This window comes from Stegostoma tigrinum, chromosome 1 (genome assembly GCF_030684315.1).
Source record: "Stegostoma tigrinum isolate sSteTig4 chromosome 1, sSteTig4.hap1, whole genome shotgun sequence".
NCBI classification, from domain to species: domain Eukaryota; kingdom Metazoa; phylum Chordata; class Chondrichthyes; order Orectolobiformes; family Stegostomatidae; genus Stegostoma; species Stegostoma tigrinum.
The window spans coordinates 149,967,851-149,995,251 of record NC_081354.1 but is presented as its reverse complement, the minus strand read 5'-3'; the positions used below and the strand labels follow the sequence as shown (position 1 = coordinate 149,995,251).

Here is a 27,401-nt window from a genome sequence, read left to right as displayed (position 1 = left end):
TAACAATAGAAAATTCTTTTGGACTTGCTGTTGTTTGGCCATAATTTCTAAAGTGCATTTATAATAGTGATGCACCAAGGTGTAAGCATGGAGATGAGGAGAAGGAATGTCCCTGCAAGTCTTTGGTCTTCCATAGTAATTATCACTTCTGTGGTTTCCGTCAGTTTCCTGCAAAGTTGCACTGCAAGATCCTTGAGAGCCCCCAAGCAGATAATGAGAACAAAATCAAACCGTCTGTATTTATCAAAAACTGTGAAAAGAAATCTGTCCACCAAAAACTGTGCAAATATAAAGACAAACTTTCTAACGGGCTCACATAGACTGAACCTTATGTTAACTATCTATCCCAGTTTGGCTCATTCCTCATGATATTACATCTATTGTGTAAAATTTGAATGGGAGCGACTCATAACAATTAGGAAACAAAGAAGGATGTAAATACTTGTGCAAGAGCCAATGTTTTAAGATCAACTTTTAGGCAGAAATTTAAGACATTAACATTTGCAAGCGCTGAGAGAGATATCCATCTCTGCAGGGAGCCGAACCTGGACTCCAAGGTTGGGGCAGGGGGATTCTGGTTATGATCTTTTCTTGGGTAGGGGTTGGAGATGGATCAGGGAAGTGGGAGGTATGTACAGTTTGTACAAGGGAAAACGTTGGTATTGAAGGGGTAAGGAGGAAGAATTCCTGGTACGTTGCTGTTGAAACACTTAATACTATTTACTTAAACTTCTCCCACACTTACCACCCTCAGAAGCTACTGGGATGTCCAAGGCCGGGAAAACCTAGCCAGCCACAGGTGAATTGAGGCGACCAGCCTTATAAACTTTTTTGAAATGGTCTCTCCTCCTGGAGCAGCTTTGGCTGCCTCACCCCTGGCCTGCCTCATTAAAACTAGAAGGTGATGTTGTGGGCAGGACAGTAATTAGTCTATTTTACCCCTTCAGATTCAAAGACATTAGTTGGAGCTCCACAAGCTTTAATCCAATGCTACTTCAGCTCACTATCTGTATCAACAACAACTAACGTCGGAGGCACAGTAAATAATTGGTCCATTGATCTCGCCCTGTACACTATGCTACCACACTGAGCCTTACAAACTGAAAAGGGTCAACCTCCCTCAAGGCCGTGCCAGGACAGATGATCCCAATCAAAAGGTGCCGGGAACAATAGAATCGGCCTCAACGTGCCAGTTAAAGATTAGAGCAAAAAAATCATTAAATCTACAAGCCAAAAGATCTGCGTGTAAATCAGGAACAAAAACAAAGTGGCTGGAGTGGCACAGAAGGTCTGGCAGCATCTGTGAAGGAAAAGACAGAGGTAACGTTTTGGGTCCGGTGACTGAGGAAGGGTCACCAGACCCAAGATATCAACTCTGTTTTTTCCTTCACAGATGCTGCCAGACCTACAGAGCTTTACCAGCAACTTTGTTTGTATTCATTAAATCTACCACTACGTCTCACATCTTTAGACAACTTAACGAAACAATTAATTCAAATGAACTACGTACCAACACGATGGACCGGAACCCACGAATAAAGTTCATTTTTGTAAAGAACCGTGTTGAATTCGCTGCATTGCATCTGACGGAATGTAGGTGTCTCCTGCAGGCATGGTTTGGCATTACAAATACGATAGCGTTTGCGTTTTCCAGTACAGTATTTCCCACCAAATTTTGGACTAGATAAAAGAAAAATGACCTTAATAAAACACTGATATTCCCAACTGCAGCTCACTGGGCACTTAGATTTAAAGTTACATGCACAAACTCTATCCTTGCTCAGCTAACATTATCTTTCTGACACTGTAAAAAGTTCCTTGGATTGAAAGCCATTTTTAAAAATACAAGAAATTTTACAATTCACTTGACTATGTTCTAATTTACATCAGTTGTCAGATGAAGCATTCATACCAACTTAGTGCTCACTGTAAACTTGTTTTAATTCACTCATGGAATGTGGGCATTTTTGGTTAGGCCAACATTTTTTACAAACCCCTAATTGCCTTGAGTCATCCACATAGCTGTGGATCTGGAGTCACATGTAGTCCAGATCAGGTAAGGATGTAGAATATCTTCAATGAAGGACATTAGTGAGCCAGATGGGATTTTCCTGACAATTGAAAATGAATTCAGCATTAGACCATGAAATTCAGATTTTTTACTGAATTCAAATCCCACCATCTGCCATGATGGGATTTGAACCAGAGTCCCCAGACATTAGCTAAATTTCTGGCTAAATAGTCTAGTAATAACACCACCAAGTCACTGCCTCCCCTAGACCAAGGGCAGACTGTTCCCATTTTGTATTAAAGCATTTTATTGAGTAAGATTCACAGTGCCTAATCTGTCATGGCTCAAAATGACTATTCTCATTTAATCCCACCCTCTTTTACCTCACTAATTTTGAAACCAAGCACTTTGATGCCCTTCCTGTTAAACTGTACATCAGGAGAAGTGGAAACACTCGCCAATGCCAAGACCTTCTGGTGTTCACGCTGCTGGCACCATAGTTACAACCCAGCTTCACACTACTTCAGGTGCTGCAATACAGGAACTGGCTAGAAGTCTGTGGTGGTTCACCATTATGGCAGAGAAAGGAAAGCTCACATTGCATCACAGACAGCGCTGGTAGAATGTTGGTGCAGAAGAGGACTGTGCTTTTTCTATCAGACTGTCACCAGATCCTGTTAGACTAGGAAGAGTAGCCCAAGTCAATGCCGTGCCCATGTGGAGTGGGATGCCCAGCAACACAGGAAGAAGGTTAATGGTCTTTTGCACTTTGCACCAGTAAATGATGCCATTTTCTTTGCTATTTCACACTCTGAGGGCCAACACTCACTTTAACTTTGCTACCACACAAACACATTTCACTGGAACTCATGAACCGCTACACTCACTTTTGCATGCATCATACCAGCTCAATGGCTCTCGCTCAACTCATCCTCTTAAATGGCTGACACTTCTGCCCTCTGAACTTCCTACTAATCTGCGAGGATATTTCACTAATTCTGCTGCTCCTGCATCACACCCATCAGCTCTTCCGTTCATTCCCATCACACTTAATGGCTTCCTTTGTCTCACTGCAGGAAAAACTGACCCAGAACCACACAGGAGGTCCAAGACCAGAGGGGTGTGGAAAACTTTAGGCCCCTCACTCCTTATGAGAAAAAAATGTCAGAATTATTTGGAGAAGAGCGCAACCACTCACGTGGGGCCAGTGTGACATTAATTGCCAACCGACCCACTAAGCTTCACTGTGCTGTACTGCACTGCTCCTTCCTGTGATGCAGGTTTTACTATCCCTGTGACCCCCTATGAAGTTTCAGCCTCACACATTTCCATTCAGCTTCTTTATATTACAACTAATGTGCCCTCTTTTACCCTCAGGGCCCTTGACCTTGGTATTCCCAAGTCTTTAATGATCCTATGTCATGCCTGTATAGAGGCCAGAGTGACTGCGACTTTTTCGAAGCTCCATTCCCTGAGCTCTCTATCTCTCCCTATTGTTCATGAAGTTGCACCTTTCCAAATAGAATTACTTCTTATCATTCCCTCAGTGTCCTAGTACAACGAAGCACATTCCCAGATTTGTGTTTGCTGCTTTCTCCAGGACTCCATGGATTACCCCTGGACCATGACCGATCAAAATGCCCACAACTGACTGTGCACCAGTCCCCCGGCTGATCTGATATGACAACGCCAGTTGAGGAAGACCCACTTCGACAGATGTCTCCGCAGCACCTAAAACAGACCGATCTGTAATCCCCAGACGATCTGCACTTGACGTGACCATGACCCAAGCCCCAGAGTGCAATGACACAGATTCTCAAATTCTGATCAAACACTTGAATTGCCAAGGCCAATCCCCAAACCAGAATGAGTATCTTGACTGACTTTGGAGGTACCTCCTGCTCCCCATTACCCCAGTAAGCACTGCTCCCTTTTCAATTTCTCACATGGCCATTTACTTGAAGAAGGCACCACACACTGCAGGCACACACAGCGGGTATGCTGTAGACACATCCACTGCTTTAACTGTTTAGTTCTCCCCACTGTGCACAAAATGACCTGCCAGCAGCATGTAAGTTGTAGGTGACCCCTAGCTCCAAACTGAAGTGTTGGAGGAGCTGAAGTGGTGACAGTCAGTGTAATGAGGGCAGTGGTTTGCCCATGTCAACTTCGATGGATGAAGGGTCAAAGAAGATGGTGTCCATGGAGAATGTAGGGACATTGTGCTGAAGACACAGTTGAACAATGGGTGAGACCAACATTCAGTGAGCTGTAACCAATAGGCAAAGGCTTTGATTCAAATGTTCTGAAATGGTAGTGTCAAAATTCTTCAGGGTGGAGTGGAAAATTGGAAGTGGTACACAGCATGAATTGGGGTCTTCAGGACCTACAAATTCATGGAAATTGGCTCATTGATCGATTAGTTGATTTTTATTGTCATGTGTACCGAAATATAATGAAAAGCTTTGTTTATGAGCTGTACAGGCAGATCACAGTAAGCAAAGGATGTACAGATCAAAAAGACTTAGAGGCATACAGATTACATTGCAGGTTACATTATTTGAGGCTAGAGTCCATTCAGCAGTCTGATAATGGCCAGAAAAAATGCTGTTCCTGAACCTGCTCATGTGCGTGTTCAGGCTTCTGTAACTTCTTGACAGATGAGGTTGTAGGAGATTACTACCAGGTTGCGATGGTTCTCTGACAATGTTGGCAGCCTTTCCACAGCAGCGAGCTGTGTAAATAGAGTCCATGGACAAAAGGTTGGCCTCCGAGATGATCTGTGCTGTGCACACAACTTTCTGCAGTTTCTTACGGTCCCAGGTAGAGCAGTTGCTGTACCAGACAGTTACGCACCTGCATGGTACGCTTTCAATGATGCCTCTGTAGAAGTTGGTGAGGGTCCACAGAGGATGCCATTTCCCTGTCATGTCCTGCACTCATCCTTGGAATATCTGGACATGCCAAATTTCCTGAGCTGTCTGAGGAAGAAGAGGCGTTGTTGTTCCTTCTTGACTGTTGCATTTATGTAGGAAGTCCAGGACAGGTTGTAAGAGCGAGAGGTCAAAGAAGTCAATGAATACCTCTGCCAGCTGGTCCACACAGGATCTGAGTGTTCGGCCAGGGACACTGTCACTTTCCTTGGGTTGACTCCCAGAAAGACTGATCTGATTTCTGAAGCAGTGACAGAGGGAACAGATGCGTCTGGGGCTGTCGGGACAGGCGTTGCCATGCCAGTGGTATTCTGCTCAAACCGAGCATAGAAAGCATTGAGTGTGTCAGGGAGGGATGTGTCATTGTCTGCTATCTTATACTGTTTCATTTTATATCCCCTAATGTAATTTAGGCCTTGCCACAGATGGCAGGAGTCTGTCTCGTAGGTCTGGGCCTCTGACTTGGTCCAGTACTGCTTCTTGGCCTCCCTGATGACATTGCAGAGGTCATATCTGGATTTCGTGTATTGTTCCGGGTCACCTGGCTTGAATGCTGCTTGTCTGGTCTTCAGTTGGATTTCCTGGTTCATTTGAGGTTGCAGTTGGGGAACACTCAGATCGACTTCTTTGGTACACAGCCCTCTATGCATTTCCTAATGAGGTCGATGACAGTGGTGACATCCCTGTCTAGGTTTTCTGCTGATACCTTGAATATGGTCCAGTCCACCAAATTCAAGTAATCCCGGAGATGGTCTTCTGCTGCCTTGGACCAGCACTGTACTTTATTTTGGGAAGTATTCTTCCATTGCCCCCATTGTAGTTCATTAGCTAGATTCCAAAGTAGCCATCTAAAGTTTCAGGGAAAAAAATGCAAGACTTTTTCTTGACTTTGGGATTCAAATTTTCTTTTTCATTCATCTACACTTTCAGAACACTAGTTTTTTATTTTTTGATCAAAGTCACTAGCTGCTCAGAGATAATGGGAACGGCAGATGCTGGAGAATCCGAGATAATAAAGTGGGGAGCTGGATGAACACAGCAGGCCAAGCAGCATCTTCGGAGCACAAAAGCTAAGATGCTGCTTGGCCTGCTGTGTTCATCCAGCTCCACACATTATTATCACTAGCTGCTGTGCTAGGATTTGAGATAATGGGAACTGCAGATGCTGGAGAATTCCAAGATAATAAAATGTGAGGCTGGATGAACACAGCAGGCCAAGCAGCATCTCAGGAGCACAAAAGCTGACGTTTCGGGCCTAGACCCTTCATCAGAGAGGGGGATGGGGGGAGGGAACTGGAATAAATAGGGAGAGAGGGGGAGGCGGACCGAAGATGGAGAGTAAAGAAGATAGGTGGAGAGAGTGTAGGTGGGGAGGTAGGGAGGGGATAGGTCAGTCCAGGGAAGACGGACAGGTCAAGGAGGTGGGATGAGGTTAGTAGGTAGCGGGGGGTGCGGCTTGGGGTGGGAGGAAGGGATGGGTGAGAGGAAGAACAGGTTAGGGAGGCGGAGACAAGTTGGACTGGTTTTGGGATGCAGTGGGTGGAGTGGAGGAGCTGGGCTGGTTGTGTGGTGCAGTGGGGGGAGGGGACGAACTGGGCTGGTTTAGGGATGCAGTTGGGGAAGGGGAGATTTTGAAACTGGTGAAGTCCACATTGATACCATATGGCTGCAGGGTTCCCAGGCGGAATATGAGTTGCTGTTCCTGCAACCTTCGGGTGGCATCATTGTGGCAGTGCAGGAGGCCCATGATGGACATGTCATCAAGAGAATGGGAGGGGGAGTGGAAATGGTTTGCGACTGGGAGGTGCAGTTGTTTGTTGCGAACTGAGCGGAGGTGTTCTGCAAAGCGGTCCCCAAGCCTCCGCTTGGTTTCCCCAATGTAGAGGAAGCCACACCGGGTACAGTGGATGCAGTATACCACATTGGCAGATGTGCAGGTGAACCTCTGCTTGATGTGGAATGTCATCTTGGTGCTAGGATTTGAACTCCTTTCTCCTAATCATTAGTACAAGCCTCTGGATAACCAGTCTAGTAAAATGATGCATTCAATGGACGTCCAACAAATATAAGTACTCAGATTCTTGATAGAACCTTCAACCAACTCTGCTTCATTGCTCACCATGCAACCACTGAATCAAGTCACCTCTTTAATAAATCATTTTCATTTATGATACTGTTAAACTGTCTGTCAGCTGTAAAGAGGAGAGATATAACTGACATTTATGAGTGCACTTTGGAGTGCAAAATTCCTCATACATACTCCCAAAACTAGTGGATCAAATCAAAATGCATGTTCCTTTTATCTGTTTGCAACAAGTAAGGTACTGATCAGACTCAACTACACCATGCTTGGAAAACTCAAAACACAGTTCTAAACATTAAATATCATTTTGCTGTTGAACAATATTTGCTAAATATCCAATGTGTGTTAAGAATTAAGTGGGAAACCAGTTTAAGATTACCAGTTTGGCTTACAGACGGGGCACGTACCTGCCCTGAAGCTAGACATATTAAAGTACAATGGTTGATTTTTTTGAAAATAGAAAGAACATATATCGACATACTGTATCAAAAGAACAAACACCGGCTATAGCTATTTTATGGTTTATTTGTCAGTACAATGCCTTGTCCAATCAAGTCAATGCCTGATTTGAAACTTAAATAAAACTTGGCAGTTATCCGTCATCTCATCATCTAATTGGTTCACTGTACATGGCAATGTCACCATTAATCTGGGTCCACTTGATTATTATCAGCTTCCTCTTTTCATTTGTATTGAAATGTTGTTCCTGTTACATCAGTAATTCTTATGAATTTTCCTAATGAGCTCAAGATAAAAAAAATTCAACAAAATGGGTCAGTAAGAGCTGCCAATTTTCTGAAGAAGGGTTCTGATCTGAAACATCAGCTTTCCTACTCCTCTGATGCTGCCTGGCCTGCTATGTTCCTCCAGCTCTACAACTATGTTACCTTCAACAAAAATGAGCCTTTTTTTTAAAAGCAATACTGACATTCTGTACTAGAGATAATGGGAACTGCAGATGCTGGAGAATTCCAAGATAATAAAATGTGAGGCTGGATGAACACAGCAGGCCAAGCAGCATCTCAGGAGCACAAAAGCTGACGTTTCGGGCCTACACCCTTCATCAGAGAGGGGGATGGGGAGAAGGAACTGGAATAAATAGGGAGAGAGGGGGAGGCGGACCGAAGATGGAGAGTAAAGAGATAGGTGGAGAGAGTGTAGGTGGGGAGGTAGGGAGGGGATAGGTCAGTCCAGGGAAGACGGACAGGTCAAGGAGGTGGGATGAGGTTAGTAGGTAGATGGGGGTGCGGCTTGGGGTGGGAGGAAGGGATGGGTAAGAGGAAGAACAGGTTAGGGAGGCAGAGACAGGTTGGACTGGTTTTGGGATGCAGTGGGTGGGGGGGAAGAGCTGGGCTGGTTGTGTGGTGCAGTGGGGGGAGGGGACGAACTGGGCTGGTTTAGGAATGCAGTAGGGGAAGGGGAGATTTTGAAACTGGTGAAGTCCACATTGATACCATATGGCTGCAGGGTTCCCAGGCGGAATATGAGTTGCTGTTCCTGCAACCTTCGGGTGACATCATTGTGGCAGTGCAGGAGGCCCATGGTGGACATGTCATCTAGAGAATGGGAGGGGGAGTGGAAATGGTTTGCGACTGGAGGTGCAGTTGTTTGTTGCGAACTGAGCGGAGGTGTTCTGCAAAGCGGTCCCCAAGCCTCCGCTTGGTTTCCCCAATGTACAGGAAGCCGCACCGGGTACAGTGGATGCAGTATACCACATTGGCAGATGTGCAGGTGAACCTGCCGCTTCTTCACCATCCCCCCAGACCTCCCACTGACTGAGGACGAACGGTCAGTCCTTAGTAAGGGGCTCACCTTTGTCCCCCTACAACCACACATCAACGAATACCAGTCACGGTTGGACATAGAGCAGTTTTTCCGCCGTCTTCGCCTCCATGCCTACTTCTTCAACCGGGAACGAAACCCTCCTTCCACTGACCCCTTCACCCGCTTCCAACACAAGTCCTCCTCCTGGACACCACCCCCAGGCCTCCTACCCTCCCTCGACCTCTTCATCTCCAACTGCCGTCGAGACATTAACCACCTCAACCTCTCCACCCCTCTCACCCACTCCAACCTCTCCCCCACAGAACGGGCAGCCCTCCGCTCCCACCCCAACCTCACCATCAAACCCGCAGACAAGGGTGGCGCAGTGGTAGTATGGCGCACTGACCTCTACATCGCCGAGGCCAGACGCCAACTCTCCGACACCACCTCCTACCGCCTCCTCGATCATGACCCCACACCCGAGCACCAAACCATCATCTCCAACACCATTCACGACCTCATCACCTCAGGGGACCTCCCACCCACAGCCTCCAACCTCATTGTTCCCCAACCCCGCACGGCCCGTTTCTATCTCCTTCCCAAAATCCACAAACCTGCCTGCCCTGGTCGACCCATTGTCTCAGCCTGCTCCTGCCCCACCAAACTCATCTCCACCTATCTGGACTCCATTTTCTCCCCTTTGGTCCAGGAACTCCCCACCTACGTCCGTGACACCACCCACGCCCTCCACCTCCTCCAGGACTTCTAATTCCCTGGCCCCCAACACCTCATATTCACCATGGACGTCCAGTCCCTGTACACCTGCATTCCGCATGGAGATCGCCTCAAGGCCCTCCGCTTCTTCCTGTCCCGCAGGCCCGACCAGTGCCCCTCCACCGACACTCTCATCCGCCTAGCTGAACTCGTCCTCACACTCAACAACTTCTCTTTGACTCCTCCCACTTCCTACAGACTAAGGGGGTGGCCATGGGCACCCGCATGGGCCCCAGCTATGCCTGCCTCTTTGTAGGTTACGTGGAACAGTCCCTCTTCCGCACCTACACAGGCCCCAAACCCCACTTCTTCCTCCGGTACATTGATGACTGTATCAGCGCCGCCTCTTGCAACCCAGAGGAGCTCGAACAGTTCATCCACTTCACCAACACCTTCCACCCCAACCGCAAGTTCACCTGGGCCATCTCCAGCACATCCCTCACCTTCCTGGACCTCTCAGTCTCCATCTCAGGCAACCAGCTTGTAACTGATGTCCATTTCAAGCCCACCGACTCCCACAGCTACCTAGAATACACCTCCTCCCACCCACCCTCCTGCAAAAATTCCATCCCCTATTCCCAATTCCTCCGCCTCCGCCGCATCTGCTCCCACGATAAGACATTCCACTCCCGCACATCCCAGATGTCCAAGTTCTTTAAGGACCGCAACTTTCCCACCACAGTGATCGAGAACGCCCTTGACCGCGTCTCCCGTATTTCCCGCAACACATCCCTCACACCCCGCCCCCGCCACAACCGCCCCAAGAGGATCCCCCTCGTTCTCACACACCACCCTACCAACCTCCGGATACAACGCATTATCCACCAACACTTCCGCCATTTACAATCCGACCCCACCGCCCAAGACATTTTTCCATCCCCTCCCCTGTCTGCTTTCCGGAGAGACCACTCTCTCCGTGACTCCCTTGTTCGCTCCACACTGCCCTCCAACCCCACCACACCCGGCACCTTCCCCTGCAACCGCAGGAAATGCTACACTTGCCCCCACACCTCCTCCCTCACCCCTATCCCAGGCCCCAAGATGACATTCCACATTAAGCAGAGGTTCACCTGCACATCTGCCAATGTGGTATACTGCATCCACTGTACCCGGTGTGGCTTCCTCTACATTGGGGAAACCAAGCCGAGGCTTGGGGACCGCTTTGCAGAACACCTCCGCTCAGTTCGCAAAAAACAACTGCACCTCCCAGTCGCAAACCATTTCCACTTCCCCTCCCATTCTCTAGATGACATGTCCATCATGGGCCTCCTGCACTGCCACAATGACGCCACCCGAAGGTTGCAGGAACAGCAACTCATATTCCGCCTGGGAACCCTGCAGCCATATGGTATCAATGTGGACTTCACCAGTTTCAAAATCTCCCCTTCCCCTACTGCATCCCTAAACCAGCTCAGTTCGTCCCCTCCCCCCACTGCACCACACAACCAGCCCAGCTCTTCCCCCCCACCCACTGCATCCCAAAACCAGTCCAACCTGTCTCTGCCTCCCTAACCGGTTCTTCCTCTCACCCATCCCTTCCTCCCACCCCACGCCGCACCCCCAGCTACCTACTAACCTCATCCCACCTCCTTGACCTGTCCGTCTTCCCTGGACTGACCTATCCCCTCCCTACCTCCCCACCTACACTCTCTCCACCTATCTTCTTTACTCTCCATCTTCGGTCCGCCTCCCCCTCTCTCCCTATTTATTCCAGTTCCCTCTCCCCATCCCCCTCTCTGATGAAGGGTCTAGGCCCGAAACGTCAGCATTTGTGCTCCTGAGATGCTGCTTGGCCTGCTGTGTTCATCCAGCCTCACATTTTATTATCTTGACATTCTGTACTACCAAGTGACTAAATTAGTGTTTAAGGAGAAATAAATCCATGCACATTTGTTGAATTAACAAATTTCCTGTGATGTTGGTCTCAGTGATAGAGCAATTCAATGTTTCTAAAAATTCTGCAATGGAATATTATTTTACACATATAGAATTAGAGCTGCAATTCCATTTAACGCACAATGAATTTTGGTTTAGAATTTCATCCGCACCACCAGTTAGGCCACGGGATAAGAGGAGCACAGGTTCCAGCTTGCTGGAGGATGAGGTTGCTCACAAGATCTGCGATAGAGAACTCCAATGAACCCTCTAAGAGGCAAACTACACAAGAACTCTGGTGACAATGTATTGTTAAATAATTGGCAAGTTGGGAATTCTATCAGAAGGCCTGCGCTCAATGTGAAGATTTATGAAGGAATCAAATCATATCTTAGTACAAAGTTTTGCTCAGGGTTTGGAGTGCATCATTTTCAGTGCAGAATTTTGTCCCTATCCAACTATCCTTCCGTATCCATTCGGAACGTGACATCTGATGTTTGGTTTTGCCATCTGATTACTGCTGAGAAGCTCATCCTCAGTTCAGAAGGAATCAGCTTGCTGCTTGGAATTTCTCATTGCAAGCTCTCAGAATATTTCTGTGCAATCTCAGTTTGCAGCCACATGGTGTTACCAGCTTTCAAAGACATTGAAGTCCAGTAATCTGTTCTCCAACAGGTTATGAGAAATGTTATCACACTAGCTTGGGAATGGCAGTGGTTCCCATACAGCACAAACCTTTAGTTCTCTCTCAGGATGGGGCAGCATTCATCTTTCCCCTGTGCTGCTGCCCGACCATGGCAATTGCATATTAATCGCATTTAGTTATAGACAGGTTGGGAGACATGATATGGAGATTCTAGAAACAGATTGGAACTATACTGGTTAGATAGGAGTTATGCATTTGTACTGCTTATCTGTGTTATAAAATCGCATAAAAGTTTGTAAAATTGATCCAATTCCTCTCCCTCACTACTAGATATACAGAAACAGAGAAGATAGGAGCAGGAGGAAGCCACACAGCCCTTTCAGCCTATGCCGCCATTCCCCATAATCGTGGGTGGCACGCTAGCTCAGTGGCTAGCACTGCTGCCTCACAGCACCAGGATCTGGGGTTCCATCCTGCCCACGGGCAACTGTGTGTGTGGCGTTTGCATGTTCTCCCTTAGTCTGTGTGGATTACTGCTGGGTGCTATGGTTTCCTCTCAGAGTCCAAAATGAGCAGCTCAGGTGGGATACTTATGTTAAATTGCCCATACAGTCCAAGGATGTGTAGACTGGACATGAGAATTGTAGGAGAATGGGTCAAAGCAGGGTACTCCTTGAAGGGGTGGTGTAGACTTGTTGGGATGAATGGCCTATTTCCACACTTTAGGGTTTCTATGGCTGACCATACAACTCCACAGCCTAATTCAGCTTTCTCCACATAATCCTTGATCCCATTTACCCCAAGTGATATATCTAGTCACCTCTTGAAGACAATTAATGTTTTGGCATCAACTACGGAAATGAATTCCACATGCTCAGCACTCTTTGGGTGAAGAAATGTTTCCTCATCTCTGTCCTAAATGGCCGACACTGAATCCTCATACTGTGACTCCAAGTTCTAGATAAACCCACCATCGGGAATGTCCTCTCTGCATCTACACAGTCTGGTCCTGTTTGAATTTATAAGTCTCTAGAGATCCCCCCCTCCCATTTGTCTGAACTCCACCAAAAACAATCCTAACCTCATCAATCTCTCCTCATACGTCAGTCCCACCATCCCCGGAATCAGCCTGGTGAACTTTCGCTGCACTCCCTCAAGAGCAAGAGCATCCTTCCCCAGAAATGCAGACGAAAACTGCACACAATATTCCAGGTCTGGCTTCACCAAGGCCCTGCATAACTGCAACAACACACCCCTGCTCCTGTGCTCAAAACCTCTCGCAATGAAAGCCAACATACCATTTTCCTTCTTTACCATGTTCTGTACCTGTATGTTTACCTTCAGTGACTGGTGCACAAGCACACCCAGGTCCCACTGCACACTCCCCTCTTCCAATTTACAGCCATTCAGGCAGTAATCTGCCTTCTTGTTTTTGTCTCTGAAGTGTTCCATAGTACTCAACATCTTAACTAAAACAAAGTCATCGTGATAGAAAATAATGGAGAGCTTGTGAAAATTGATGGGCTGTAATTATTCCTCAGTATTCTCAGACTCTGAGCATAGAACATAGAATGTAGAACGATACAGCTCAGAACAGGTCGTTCGGCCCTCAATGTTGCGCCGATCTGTGAACTAATCTAAGCCCATCCCCTCCAACCTGCTGAAGAGTGAAGTGGCCACTTGGACATGAGCCATGTCCCCACAAAGTGAATACAAAATTTAGAATGCTGTTATTCTTTCCTTGCAAAAATAAGATAAGAATTACAGTATCTTGTGAGATGGGTGACATCTGAAGGGTAAGGTCCTAGGGAATGAATCACAGAATCCCTACAGTGTGGAAACAGGCCCTTCAGCCCATCAAGTGTACACCAAACTCAGAGCATCCCACTTAGATCCATCCTGCGTAACCCACCTAATTTACACATCCCTGAGCACAACAGGCAATTTTAGCATAGCCAATCCACCTAGCCTGTGCATATTTGAACTGTGGGAGGAAACCCATGCAGACATAGTGAGAACGTACAAACTCCGCACAAACATTTGCCTGAGAGTGGAATCAAACCCAGGTCCCTGGGTCTGTGAATCAGCGGTGCTAACCACTGAGCCACTATGTTGCCCCAATTAATTCTGGATCCCTGATTGGGAATCGAACCCAGACCGCAGTGGGTGAAAGTGCCGAATCCGAACCACTAGACCACCAGGGATGGTAGGAATGCTGCTGAACAAAGTGATCTGGGAATGCAAGTTCAAAGTTCTTTGAAAGTGGATTTGCAGGTGGACAGGGTGGTGAAGAAGGCGTTTGATACGCTTGCCTTCATTGGTCAGTGCATTGAGTGTAGGAGTTGAAAGGTCATTTTGCTGCTGTACAGGACATGTGTTAGGCCACCTTTGGAATACTGCATTCAATTCCGGTCTCCCTACTGTAGGAAATATATTGTTAAAATTAAAGGGTTTGGAAAAGATTTACAGGGATATTGCCAGTGTTGAAGGGTCTGAGATATAGGGAGAGGCTGAATAGGCCAGGGCTATATTCCCTGAAGCACCAAAGGCTGAAGGGTGACCTCATAGATGTTTATAAAATCATTGGGGGCATGGATAGGGTGAATAGTCAAGGATTTTTCCCGAAACTAGAGGGCACAGTTTTAAGGTGAAGGGGCAACTTTTTTCACGCAGACCATGATACGTGCACGGAATGAGCTGCCAGAGGGAGTGGTGGAGGCTGGTAAGATTACACAGTTAAGAGGTATTTGGATAGATACACGAATAGGAAGGGTTTAGAGGTATATGGGACCAGATTAATTTTGGATAACTGGTCGGCATGGAGGAGTGGGACCGAAAAGTCTGTTTACATACTGTATTTATCTCTGTGACTCTATGATTCTATCTATGGGATTGTTATATCTAATAGCGGTCTGGTATGATGGCAGTATCAGGGAAAGATGTACCTACAACATGCAGATTGATGTCAAAGAGGTCAAGTCGATACTGCCCTCATGTTGGTTCCCTCACTACCTGCCACACACCAGTCTAGCAGTGATGACCTTCAGGACTTGGGCAGTCATTAATGATGTTACTGAGTGTTGAAGTGCCCCATCCAGGCTACACTCTGTGTCCCTGTCACCATCAGTGCCTCCTCCTGTGAAACTTCAACATGGCAGGATGCATCGTTTGAACAAGCATTTAAGAATCAGTCATATTGTTGTGGGCCTGGAGTCACAGTAGGTTGGATCAGCTAGGGGAGGCAGATTTACTTTCTTAAAGTTATTAGTGAATCAGACGGTTTACTATGAGAAACAATGATGGTTTCATGATCACAATTGATGAGGCAAGGTTTTAATTCAAGATTTATCAATTTAATTTATGTCCACCAGCTCCATGGTGGGATTTGAACCCAAGGCCACAGAGTATTACCACAGGCATCTGGTTTGCTAGCCCGCAAGGACTCTCTTAGTCCAGTGACATCACCACCACAACATCACAGCTCCTCTTAGAAAACTTATTACAAGGGTGCCTAGGAACAGGATATCACAGATTGAGGGCTGTGGTAATATAATTGATCATTTAAAAGGCAGAGGTTCTCATCTGCAGGTCATTCTCCAGTGGGAGTTCTTGGGTGACATATACTTCAGAAGTGTTTAATTAATTCATAGGGATGTATCATTTTTGCAAGATGCAGATAAAAGCTACAAACAAGTCAATTGTTTGTTAAATTCTCAGGCTGGTGACTCAGAAGCAAAGTACATGACCTAGCAGAATGGGCTGAAAGAGCCTGAAGTAAGAAAGTGCAAGAATTGATAGCAAGTCCAGAAGTGAGTCTTACATCAGAAAACAGTCACATAATGGGGAAAGACCTCTAATCATGCAAAAGGATGATCTCACCATAGCAGTACTAACAGAAATAAAAGTCAAAGTAGAGGCTGTGAGCTTGAGTAGATTAGCTGATGAAATAATGACCATAGAATTACCTTGTATCCTTGACCTGCTTTGAATTAGCAGTTGTGTCTACAGTACATAGCAACAGTCAATAAGCACATCCTTAGTGAATTAGAAATGTCTCAGACATAGAACAAAATTTGACAACTTCTCATGTGGTGAATTTGGTGACAGGTCAAGTGAGTAGAGACCATACCAACCGGAAAAGCAAACCGAGTACTGGCTTCTAGCAAGTCTACCATCCAAAGATGACTGATCAAGGAAAATGGTATCAGGAAGAGGGATGTGTGCTGAAACCCACCCAACCTTTGCAAGTTCCCTTTGACAGAGTTGGAGAGGTGAGGAAGGAGGGTGAATCACTCTCACAGGTATTCCAGCCAACGTAGTGCAAATAAAATATGAGAAGTCACACTACATGCACTGTTACAACTGCTTTTTTAGATATCATGCAGAAGGGTCAATTACCCAGCATATTATGGGAGTGAAATTATAGTCAAAACATTATGCATTGAAACAAGTAGCACATTAAAAATTCAGGCTAACTGAACACTCTCGTTAAACTTTCAATTATAACAAACTGCCAACAGGACCCTTGGGACCTCCCTAATCATCAATGTGTTCATTATTGGCTATTGTAGCTCACTCAGTAGAGAAATTGGTTGTCATTGTGTTATTCTTCCATGCTGTGGAAGTTAAAAGCTTTAATGACTAATATCATGAAGGTATATCCAGGACCCTAATGATGCCTGAGATGTGCCTACTGCCACATTGCTCTCAAAGATTATTCAATTGGATTCTGCAGTTATATTTAGTAGGATGAACATGCTTTGAAAATGTTAATGCCATCCTCATTCTTTCTTTGACAATCTTTCAGTAATTTTGGTGATTGTTGCGTTCAGTTTCCTGGTCTCTGGGCCTTGAAGCAACTATCGCCTGTCAAGCTTATGGAGCTGAGAGGGGTAGCAGCTTTGACTCCAAGTTGCTGCAGCCCGCAATTAACTTCACACCCTTCCGCCGGCCCCAAACTGTACAGCCTATCCAACAGATGTACTGAACACAAATTCATCCTTGTCAAACTGGCAAGCTGCTTCTGGCTTCCCTTGAGGCATATTGCGGATGTGTTCAAAATCTAGTTTTTTTCTGAGCCTCAGGGTGTGTGGCTTCTGGAACACACTCCCAGCTGGCCATCAGCATCAGGGCTAAAACAAATTTGCGAACTTTTTTTTGTGTGCAATCCATTCTCCAGCTCAACTTTCATTTTGCTCTCAAAAACTGAAATAGTATGCACGGTTAATTATTTGGTGTCCCAATTATATCGCATACTCACACTGGATTGCTACAATGCCTCTCTGCTGCTTGAACTCCTGCTCCACATGTACGTGTGCAATGTGACCAGGAACCCCATGTGCTCCACTCTCCATTCACAGCTTCTGGACGGTTTCCGACTGTCACACACTCACCATTAAAACACCACTGAAACATAAAATGATTTGCTTTGTTACAACAAAGTCAGATAAAAGCTTGTGCTGCAGTATCCCAGAGAACTGCATCATGCAGTGAGTTAGATTATGACCATAGATTCTAAAGGATTCCAGAAATTAAGTGCAGGTACAGTCCACCCATCAGGAGGTAGTTTTCAACAGTGTGATAACTTAAGACAAATGATGAGAGGCAGCAGCCTCTAATGGAAATAAGCAATTGGTATCTATGTAAACAGGCTACATTGTTACATTTTACACTATAAGTTCGGAAGATGAAATAATTTACTATCGCAGACATCTTGCTACCAGTATTGACAGGTTGTTGTTAAAATTCAAGGGATCTGACATTGGAACATTGCCTGCTGGAAATAGCTTCCATCAGAACCTGCATTCGATTTTATTGTCAGTGACATTTTTGTGCTTATGCGTATGCCTGTGTGACAGCACTTGTGAAGAGATACAAGATACAAAGGCAGTTGATACAAGTTTTGTGGTTTTACATTTCTCTGCTCCCTCCAAGAAATGTTGACGTGTACCCATTATGGTTTTATCTGAGTTAGTCAAGAACTTTATTGTCAATGACAATATCAGCATGTGTCCCTCAAGTGTGTTCATCACTTCTGAAAATTACAGTTTTGATTTTGTTACCGCCAATGTCGATTATTTTAATACTCTCCTGGCTGATGTCCACCCTCTGTATTCCTTGAGCGACAGCTTATAGATTCTTGAGTACTACTGATAATGTACAAGGTGATTCAGGCTAAACCCTCCATACATCCATATTTAATATCAATGTAGTCACTTCACTAACAACCCAGGTCCTTTGGGTATTGACATTAATGATTAAACTGCATAACTACTATCTGATTGACTTTGCACATTTCTGGATTTGGTTCTGGAAACCAGGCTTTAAAGCCAATTTTCATCAGCAGAGCCTCAAAAAATAAAGCAATTTTTAAATCCAAAATACAACAAGACTCAGAAAACATTTAAGCTGGGACTGCTAAGTGATCAATAACAATAACACTGCAAAATTACCAGACAATTACCATCTTTAACAAGAGAGAATTGAAAAATTTAGAAATGAGCACTAAGTGATAGCGAAGCTCAGATTCTGTGAATGAATTAAATAAAATCTACCAAAAATATTTAACTTGAACATTTGTAGATTCTATTCTTACATTTGACTTATGATTTAGGGGGAAGAATCAACCATTCAGTCCTTTCAGTACGCTTCACCATTCTATAAGGTTATGACTGATCAGTTTGCAACATCAAATCTGCATTCCTGCCTATCTTTGATCATCTTTCACTCCCCTGAATAATAAGAATCTATCTGCCTTCAAACATTCAAGAACACTCCACAGCTTTTCAGAAAGAGAATTCCAAGGATTCATGAATTTCTGAGGGTGGAAAAAAAACATCTAATTTCTATTTTAACTGATGTTTAGCAGTGACTCGTGGTTCTCAATTCTCCCATAAGAGGAAACATCCTTTTCATATCAACCCTGTCAAAACCAACACCAAGGATCTTGTATGTATCAATCAAGCGCTCTCTTAGTTAATAAGGCAGCCAGTGAGCTGGAGGGAAATCATTATCAATGATTACTATTATTTAAATCACCTCAGATTCTGGCCCTGAATATATCTAGAAGGTAACACAGTGTGGAGCTGGATGAACACAGCAGACCAAACAGCATCTTAGGAGTACATGACGCTGCTTGGCCTGCTGTGTTCATCCAACTCCACACTTTGTTATCTCGGATTCTCCAGCATCTGCAGTTCCCATTATCTCTATATCTGGAAGGTCTTTGGTTCACTCTAAAATGATTGATAGCTCCCAAATCAGTGGATCGTTTCTCAATGTGATAGGTTACGATTGTTCAGCTGAATGCTCCCCTCCACCCACCAAACAGCTCAGGCAACTCTGATAGCTGAATTCAGAGACAACCCCACTCCCCATCTAAAATGGGCAATTGAGCAATGAATGGGAAAAATGACTGGTACTGGTGGAAGTTCACACCAGCCGAGGTCAGTGTCTCTAAGAGAGGAGTTGAGGATAAGTGTGGAATTATTTTTGTGTGCTGGACTTTGTTCTTGCAGATCAAATTTTAAAAGAAATTAAAGGCTTTAAGAGGTGTCTTTACTCTTTTTCTTTGAAGAGAAATTTTGGGCCATAGGGTTAGAGCTGTCTCCGTCGAGCCAATGAAGTAAACAGCTTGTGAGACCTTGTTTTTTTTAAGTTAAAACAATAGAAGCAGCATGAATGGGTGGAGTCAGGCTCCCACAGAAAAGGGTGTAATTTGAAGCCGGTTGTGGGAGCTGCTACATCTTTCTCTCTGTTACAGCTAAAGCTTGGGTTCTCTTCCTGCTGCCAGAATTGCATGTAGGACAACCTGTTTTATAGAATTTGCCTTTGTCAATGGTGTGTTTATCGAATATTATTGTATTGGAACAGTTGCTGTTTAGTAGTTCAATAATCTATTATTCTATTAAGTTTTCCAACAGAGTTAAAGTCATACCAATTTTTCTTTCTTGTATTTGTATTTTAACTGGGGATAAGAATAAAATGTATTTTGCTTGAAACGAAGTAGTGTGACCAATCAACTTACATGTGGAACACAGCAAGTTGCACTTGAGAGATAGTAGGAACTGTGAATGCTAGAGAATCTGAGATAACAATGTGTAGAGCTGGATGAACACAGCAGGCCAAGCAACATTAGAGGGGCAGGAAAGTGGATGTTTCGGGTCTAGACCCTTCTTCAGAAATGGCGGAGGGGAAGGGAATTCTTAAATAAACAGGGAGAGAGGTGGAGGCGGATAGAAGATGGATAAAGGAGCAGATAGGTGGAGAGCAGACAGGCAGATCAAGGAGGCAGGGTTGGTGCTAGTAAAAGTGAGTGTAGGGCTTCACAAGCTTCAGAATCTCCTCCCCTCTGACTGCATCCCAAAGCCAGACCAGCTTGTCCCTGCCTCCCTAAACTGTCCGTCCTCCCACCTCAAGCCCCACCCCCATCTCCTGCCTACCATCCTCATCACACCCCCTTGTCCGTCCTCCCTGGACTAACCTATCCCCACCCTAACTCCCCACTTACACTCATCTTCACTGGCTCCAACCCCGCCTCCTTGACCTGTCTGTCTCCTCTCCACCTTTCTTCTCCTTTATCCATCTTCTATCCACCACTCCCCCTCTCCCTATTTATTGCAGAATCCCCTCTCCTCCCCCATTTCTGAAGAAGGGTCCAAACCCGAAATGTCAGCTTTTCTGCTCCTCTGATGCTGCTGCGTTCATGCAGTTCTACACCTTCTTAACTCTACGTTACACTTGAGTTAGGGTCTGGACTAACTGTTTGATATATCTGCAGGGAATAGTCTGGTCCATAACACTATCCTGTTTCTGTTTTGTCAAACATACGGGGCTTAGACATCTATCGATGAACATGCACAACAGATCATTTGGGGTGGCATGGTGGCTCAGTGGTTCACACTGTTGTCTCACAAGACCAGGGACCTGAGTTTAATTCCACCGTCAGGTGACTGTCTGTGTGGAATTTGTATATTCTCCCCACTCTCTGGATGCTCCAGTTTCTTCCCAAAGATGTGCAAGTTAGGCAGATTGCCCATAATGCTCAGGGATGTGTAGCTTAGGTGGGTTACAGGGGGATGAGTGTGGGTTGGATGCTCCAAGGGTCAGTGTGGACTTCTTGGCCAAAGGGCTTGTTACTGTAGGGATTCTATGATGATACATCAGATGTCACATTTATTTAGAAATATTTACAGATTTACTTTATTGAACATGATTAGTGATAAACAAAGTTTTTTTTTGTTGTGTAAAAGGTGTAAAAACAAAGTCATTACTTTACTGTTGATTTTCTGCAGAAATATTATTGGAGCTCCTGAAGGATTGATGAGTTGTGTAGCAACTGATGATTTTTTAAAGCAGTCAACAGCCAAAGCTGAGCAACATTCTTCACTACATCCAACATGTTGAAGCATTTATGACTAAAGTAGGGAGCTGTCAGATTTTAATTTAGGAGCATGTATAAATGATACTTGTACTAAACGTTTTCTGAAATAAAATGGAATATTTCCAAAACTGAATTGAAATATCCGCAGTTTTACTCTTTGAAATGCAGCCAAGAAAATTCAAATGACAAGGTAGGCATATAAGGGGTGATTTTTAAAACTCATGCCATCACCAGGGAGTCTTGCTTCAACCACTCACTCATTAATTTTAATGCACAAGAGGCCACAGGAAATGCACCCATAATTTCCCTTAAAGTATGGGCTGGCTGAAAAAATTGAAGAAATGATGCACATCATATTGACTGCAATAATTTCTTTGGGTGCAACACACAATATAGAGGAATTTTATTCTCATCCCCCATCCCAAGTGATCAGAAGCCTAACTACATCAAAGGTGCAACAGCAGAACTAGTAGGAGAGAAAGTAGAAGATTTTCTGATGAAGGGTCTAGGCCCGAAACGTCAGCTTTTGTGCTCCTAAGATGCTGCTTGGCCTGCTGTGTTAATCCAGCTCCACACTTTGTTATCTTGGATTCTCCAGTATCTGCAGTTCCCATTATCTCTAATACAACAACCTCAACACTTCAATGGGATTACAGACCCTTATTATGACTCAGAATATTATTCTAGAATTTAGAAGAATGAGTACCAAAGTTGGGTGAGGACAGCTCTGCTGAGCTGCTCCTCGTCATTGTCTCCTCAATGATGAGTATGTTTGCAGGTGGTAGGTGGGATTTTGATGAGTGATGATGAATTCACCCCCCCCCCCAACCTTCACCTCCTCCCCCAGTTACAGAAAGCATGTTGACTTGTGGAAAAATGGCTTCCTGAGTAAGAAAATTGTTTTTTATACCCCAACATGGGCCAAGAGAAGAAGGAACAACAATTAAGAGGATGATACTTATAAGCTTTACAGAGAAATTACTTGAAGTCTTATGAAGCAAATGGGCAGCAAGAGATTAAGATTATAAAATGAAAAGAGTGATAGAGTTTTGCAGCACAGAAACAGACCCTTCAGTCCAACTCATCCATGCCAACCAAATATCCTAAATTAATCTTGTCCACTTGGCCAGCATTTGGCCTATATCTTCTAAATCCTTTCTACTCATGCACCCATCCACATGCCTTTTAAATGTTGTAATTGTACCAGCCTCTACTAGTGGCAGTTCATTCCATAAACACATCACACTGCGTGAAAATGTTGCCATTTATGTCTCTTTCATAGCTTATCCCTTTCACCTTAAACCTATGCTCTCTTGATTTAGTCTCCTCTGCCCTGGGAAAAAGGCTTTGCCTATTCACTCTATCCATGCTCCTCATGCTTTTATAAACCTCTATTAGATCACTCCTTAGCTCCCAATGTTCCAGGGGAAATAGCTCCAACCTATTCAGCCTCTTCCTATAACTCAAACCCTCCAACCCTGGCAGCATCCTTGTAAATCTTTTCTGCAACCTTTCAAACTTCACAACATCTTTACTGTAGCAGGGAGATGGGAACTGAATGCATAGTCCAAAAGTGGCCTAACCAATATCCTGTACAACAACAACATGACCTCCCAACCCCTATACTCAATTATATAAAAGGAGGCTATTTCGCTCCTTAAATCTACTCCAAAATTCAAAAAGAAAATCATTACTGATCTCATTGTGGCCTCGATTCTATTTTCCTGTGTGGCACTCCATCTCCCCTATGAATCAATCATGTTGGGTGAATGGTCAAACACACAGCAAGGCATGAATCACATTTAACATATTAATCATGAACATAGTGTGGTTATGGGTGGATGAAGATACACAGAATTTACAAGGATCCCTGCTACATTTTTCAATATGCAGAACAGTCTCACGATAATGGTTGCTGGCTGCATTGGGATTTATACAACATTTGTATTTGGAGCTGCCGAGCTTCTTCTTATGATTGTAAAGCACAAGTATATCTTGAAGCCAACAGTCTGGTGAAAGTAAAAAGAAAGAGACTAATTTTGCGAAAGGAACAGTTAAACAAAAAAATGATTGGAGAGGATGTATGAGTGAGAGTCATTTTTATTCACCATCAACTACTCACACATGTAGAAGAATCTAGAAGCATGTTGAAGTAAAGACAATGAATTATATGGAGGGCAAATTGGATGGGCACTTGAGCAAAATAAACTGACACTACAATGGGATAAAAGCAGAGGAATAGAAGTGAGTAGATTTCTCTATTGAGGGGCAACATGGTTTCAGTGGGCTGAAAAGCTTCCCTCTGTGTTGCAATGAATATATGGACCAATTTATTGTTCAGTGTTAGAAAAACACAACCTTTCCACTTTTGCAGCTTCTGAACTGCACACTTGATTCACGCGTGACTTTGCCTGGATTTTTTCTCACATTCACGTTTGAGTTGGAAGTGCTGTTTCAGAGTGCTGGAGTACTGTCTGTGTGCATAAGTGGGGCTGGGTAAAATGCACACCCCTGTTTTTACAGCCAAATCTCAATGTTGCTTAAAGGCCCTCGAAACCGGAACTCTTACCATCCACTCCACCCATCTCATGTCATCATGCATTCCCTTAAATCTTCAATGCATCTCAAATTACATGCCACTCCATGCCCGCTATGCATCCTTCACAGTCAGTAATCCAGTGTTCATTATCTACCAGTCATCAGAAATCAGGCAATAGTAATGGGAGCTACCTTAGGTGCCAGTGTACATAAAAACTAAATCTATGACAATGTAATAAATCTCAGCGACAGTGGCAAAATAAATTCTCCCGTTAAAAACTAGCTATCAAGTCATGTAAACAAATGACTATGTATTCCAAAACTACATCAAAGACTGAGAATGCTATCACAACCTCATAAAATTGCCATTCATTCCTGTGGCTGGGTGTATTAAAAGATCTGGGTTATTTACAGAACTCAGCCAAGCATATACAATACCAACACCTGAAAAAGCAAGTGCAAAAACTCTGAAATTGTATCCTTGGCATTTCAAGCAGTTTTCTCTGTCAAGCAAATGGGAGGGGGAGCTGGCTAACAGGGCAGCCCCCTCCTTCCAGATTGGGTTTTAACGAAGATTCTCAAATCAGGACACTGGATGAGGAGTTATCATGCAAAAAAAGGTATGCAAGCAACAAAGATTGTGATACAATAGATGTTGTGCTTTGTCAAATCACTGGAAAGCGAGAGGTGATGGTGTCCTAGTCTCATTTATCAATTATTAATATTAATCTCGAGACACAGAGAATGTTCTCGGGGCTTGGGTTCAATCCCTGCCTGGTAGATAGTGGAATTTGAATACAATAAAAATCTGGAATTAAGAGTCTAATAATGACTGTGAAACCATTGTTAATTTTCAGGGGAAAAATCCATCTGGTTCACCAATGATCTTTAGGAAAGAAAACAACCATTCTTTTTTGTTCTGGCCTATATGTGCCTCCATTGCCAGAGCAATGTGATTGACTCTGAACTGTCCTCTGGCTGTTGGGGATGGCCAATGACATCTTCATCGTGTGAATTAATCTAAAGAGAAAAGAAAATCTAAAAAAGGAGCAGAAGTAGACCAATTGCTCCCTCAAGTCTCCTCCACCATTCACCTTGACCATTGCTGATTTTCCATTTCAATGCCATTTCTTACACCTTCTCCATATCACTTGAAGAGTCTTAATAATTAAAGGACTGTTGATCTCTGTCTTGAATGTACCCAATTACTGAGTGTCTACAGCTATGTGGTTAAGAATTTCAAAGATTCATAACCCTCTGACTGAAGAAAATCCTCCTCATGCCAGTCCCTCATGCCCTGACTATATTCCCAGTTTTGTTATTGATGAGAATCCTCCTTGGTGGATGGAAATCACAAGTCTACAATGTGGAGCAGGAGGAGATGGATATAAACTTGGTGAAAGGTCCAGGGAATCAAAGAAAGGACATTAGACCACTCGTGGACACTATCAAGAAAAAGCAGTTGGAAAGTCACACAGTCATTGATTTATACACTGTAAGATCTTAAGAAAATGAGGCTTACCCTTGTGTACTTGCCTATTCAAATCCACTCCTCCCAACCTTTCTTTTCCATAAATCTGTTACCTATAATTCTGTTATTCATGTTATAAAATTGCCCATAGTGTTCAGGGGCCTGTAGATTGGGTGGGTTTCAGGAGAATGGATCTGGGTGGGATGCTCCAAGGGCCGGTGTGGACTTGTTGGGACAAATGGCCTGTTTCCACACTGTAGAGATTCTATAACTTGCACAAAGTTTTATTCACTTGTCACTTCTGTGTTAGCAGTCTTACTTTGAGGTAACATCCTGATTTTAAAACATTGATCCTAGTTTTCAAATCCTCTTCCCCCCGCTACTTCTGTAAATATCTCCAGCCTGACAACTCTTTGAGAAGAATCAGAACAGGTTTATTGTCGTGCATACTCAAGTTACCAAAGAACAGGAGTACAGTGAAAAGTGTGCAATGTTGCCAACACACAGCGCCATCTTAGGTACAAAGTACCTAGGTACATGAAATAAAGAAAAAATGTTACACTGCATTACAAATATACATAGCCTAGGTTAGGAAAATAAGAAATAAAGTTAAAAAGACAGACATTACTGTCTTTCTATAATGGCTTCCATGTGGTCTGGCCAGGCTCCAGCAGTTCCCAACCAGTAGCCTTCTTTGCCCTGGGCCACTGGCTGTTCACACTCCATTCCAGCCTGCTGGCTGTCTGCACTCCACTCCAGATTGCTGTCCATCCAGCAGTCCACCAGTTCTGGTCTCTGAGCAGCATTGATCTGAATCACTTTACTATTGAAAAGATAAATTCAGATACCAAATCCCTACACTCTTTATTTCTTTCCTAAAGATTTTTTGTAAAAAATCAAGCTTCGGCAACATGCCCTAATATTTTCTTATGGATCCGAGGGCCAAATTTTATTGGATAACTGCCTTAGGATACTTTACTGCAGAAAAGACGCTATATAAATATTAACTCTGTTTGCCCAGGTTAAACATTATTGTTACATTTCAATGAAATGAAAGTGAAAACTGTTTAATCAAAATAAATACAGGCCTAAATATTGTTACAGATTGTCATCTGTGCTTTTGTACAGCTTTTCAAAACGTAATCCTTAAGAAATTACACTCAGTTATTTGAAGAAGTAATTTGAGAAAAGTTTGTCAACTCTTAGTGGTGATTTCCATTCATCTTCAAGTTATGACAGCCTGCATAATTTAATGCTCGTTTCAACAGCCAAGGAAAATCAGCATTAAATATAAACATAATACCAGTTTTTGCAAGAATCTCAATGACAATTTCTTTCTAAATGTCAATGCTGAATAATAGAGCTTTGAAGCCCACTTTGTACTGCGGCAAGCACTTTCCACAAACTGGTTTGCAACTGCCTACATTGCAAAAATTATTTTTTTCTAAAGATGCCAAAAAAAGAAAATAGGGCACATTTTCCGAATCCATTTTCTGATTAGATATGGGCACTTTATACAGATCAAATGAATGAAAAAATCCATTCCAATCATTGAAAAATGAATTCAAATTGACTCAGTGACTGAAAGTCTTTATTTAAATGAAATTATAATGAAATTTTACTGTATGGCAACAATTTTAGCAATTACATATGCCAGGTAGACACACACAATAATAAAATGCTCTTGTGGTATAGTATTGATGACTGTAGCTCTGAGCCAAGAGGCTTTGGTTCAAGTCCCAACTGCTCCAACAAGAGTTTAATAACAGAGATAATGGGAACTGCAGATGTTGGAAAATCCGAGATAACAAAGTATGGAGCTGGATGAACACAGCAGGCCAAGCAGCATCTGAGGAGCGCCAAAGCTGATGTTTCAGGCCTAGGCCCTTCATCAGAAAAGCAGGATGGGGAGAGGGTTCTGAAA

General features: G+C 44.0%; 1 protein-coding gene across 1 annotated transcript in view; it reads right to left on the bottom strand.

The window, feature by feature from the left end:
- The window catches only part of adamts12 (ADAM metallopeptidase with thrombospondin type 1 motif, 12), a 532,086-nt gene that overhangs the window by 183,785 nt on the left and 320,900 nt on the right, over window positions 1-27,401 (bottom strand). Inside the window, exons 11-12 of the mRNA XM_059649383.1 lie at window positions 17,347-17,492; window positions 1,511-1,680 (exon numbers count right to left, since the gene is read on the bottom strand). Of these exons, the coding sequence (XP_059505366.1) occupies window positions 1,511-1,680; window positions 17,347-17,492 (316 nt within the window). The remainder of the gene's footprint in view (window positions 1-1,510; window positions 1,681-17,346; window positions 17,493-27,401) is intronic.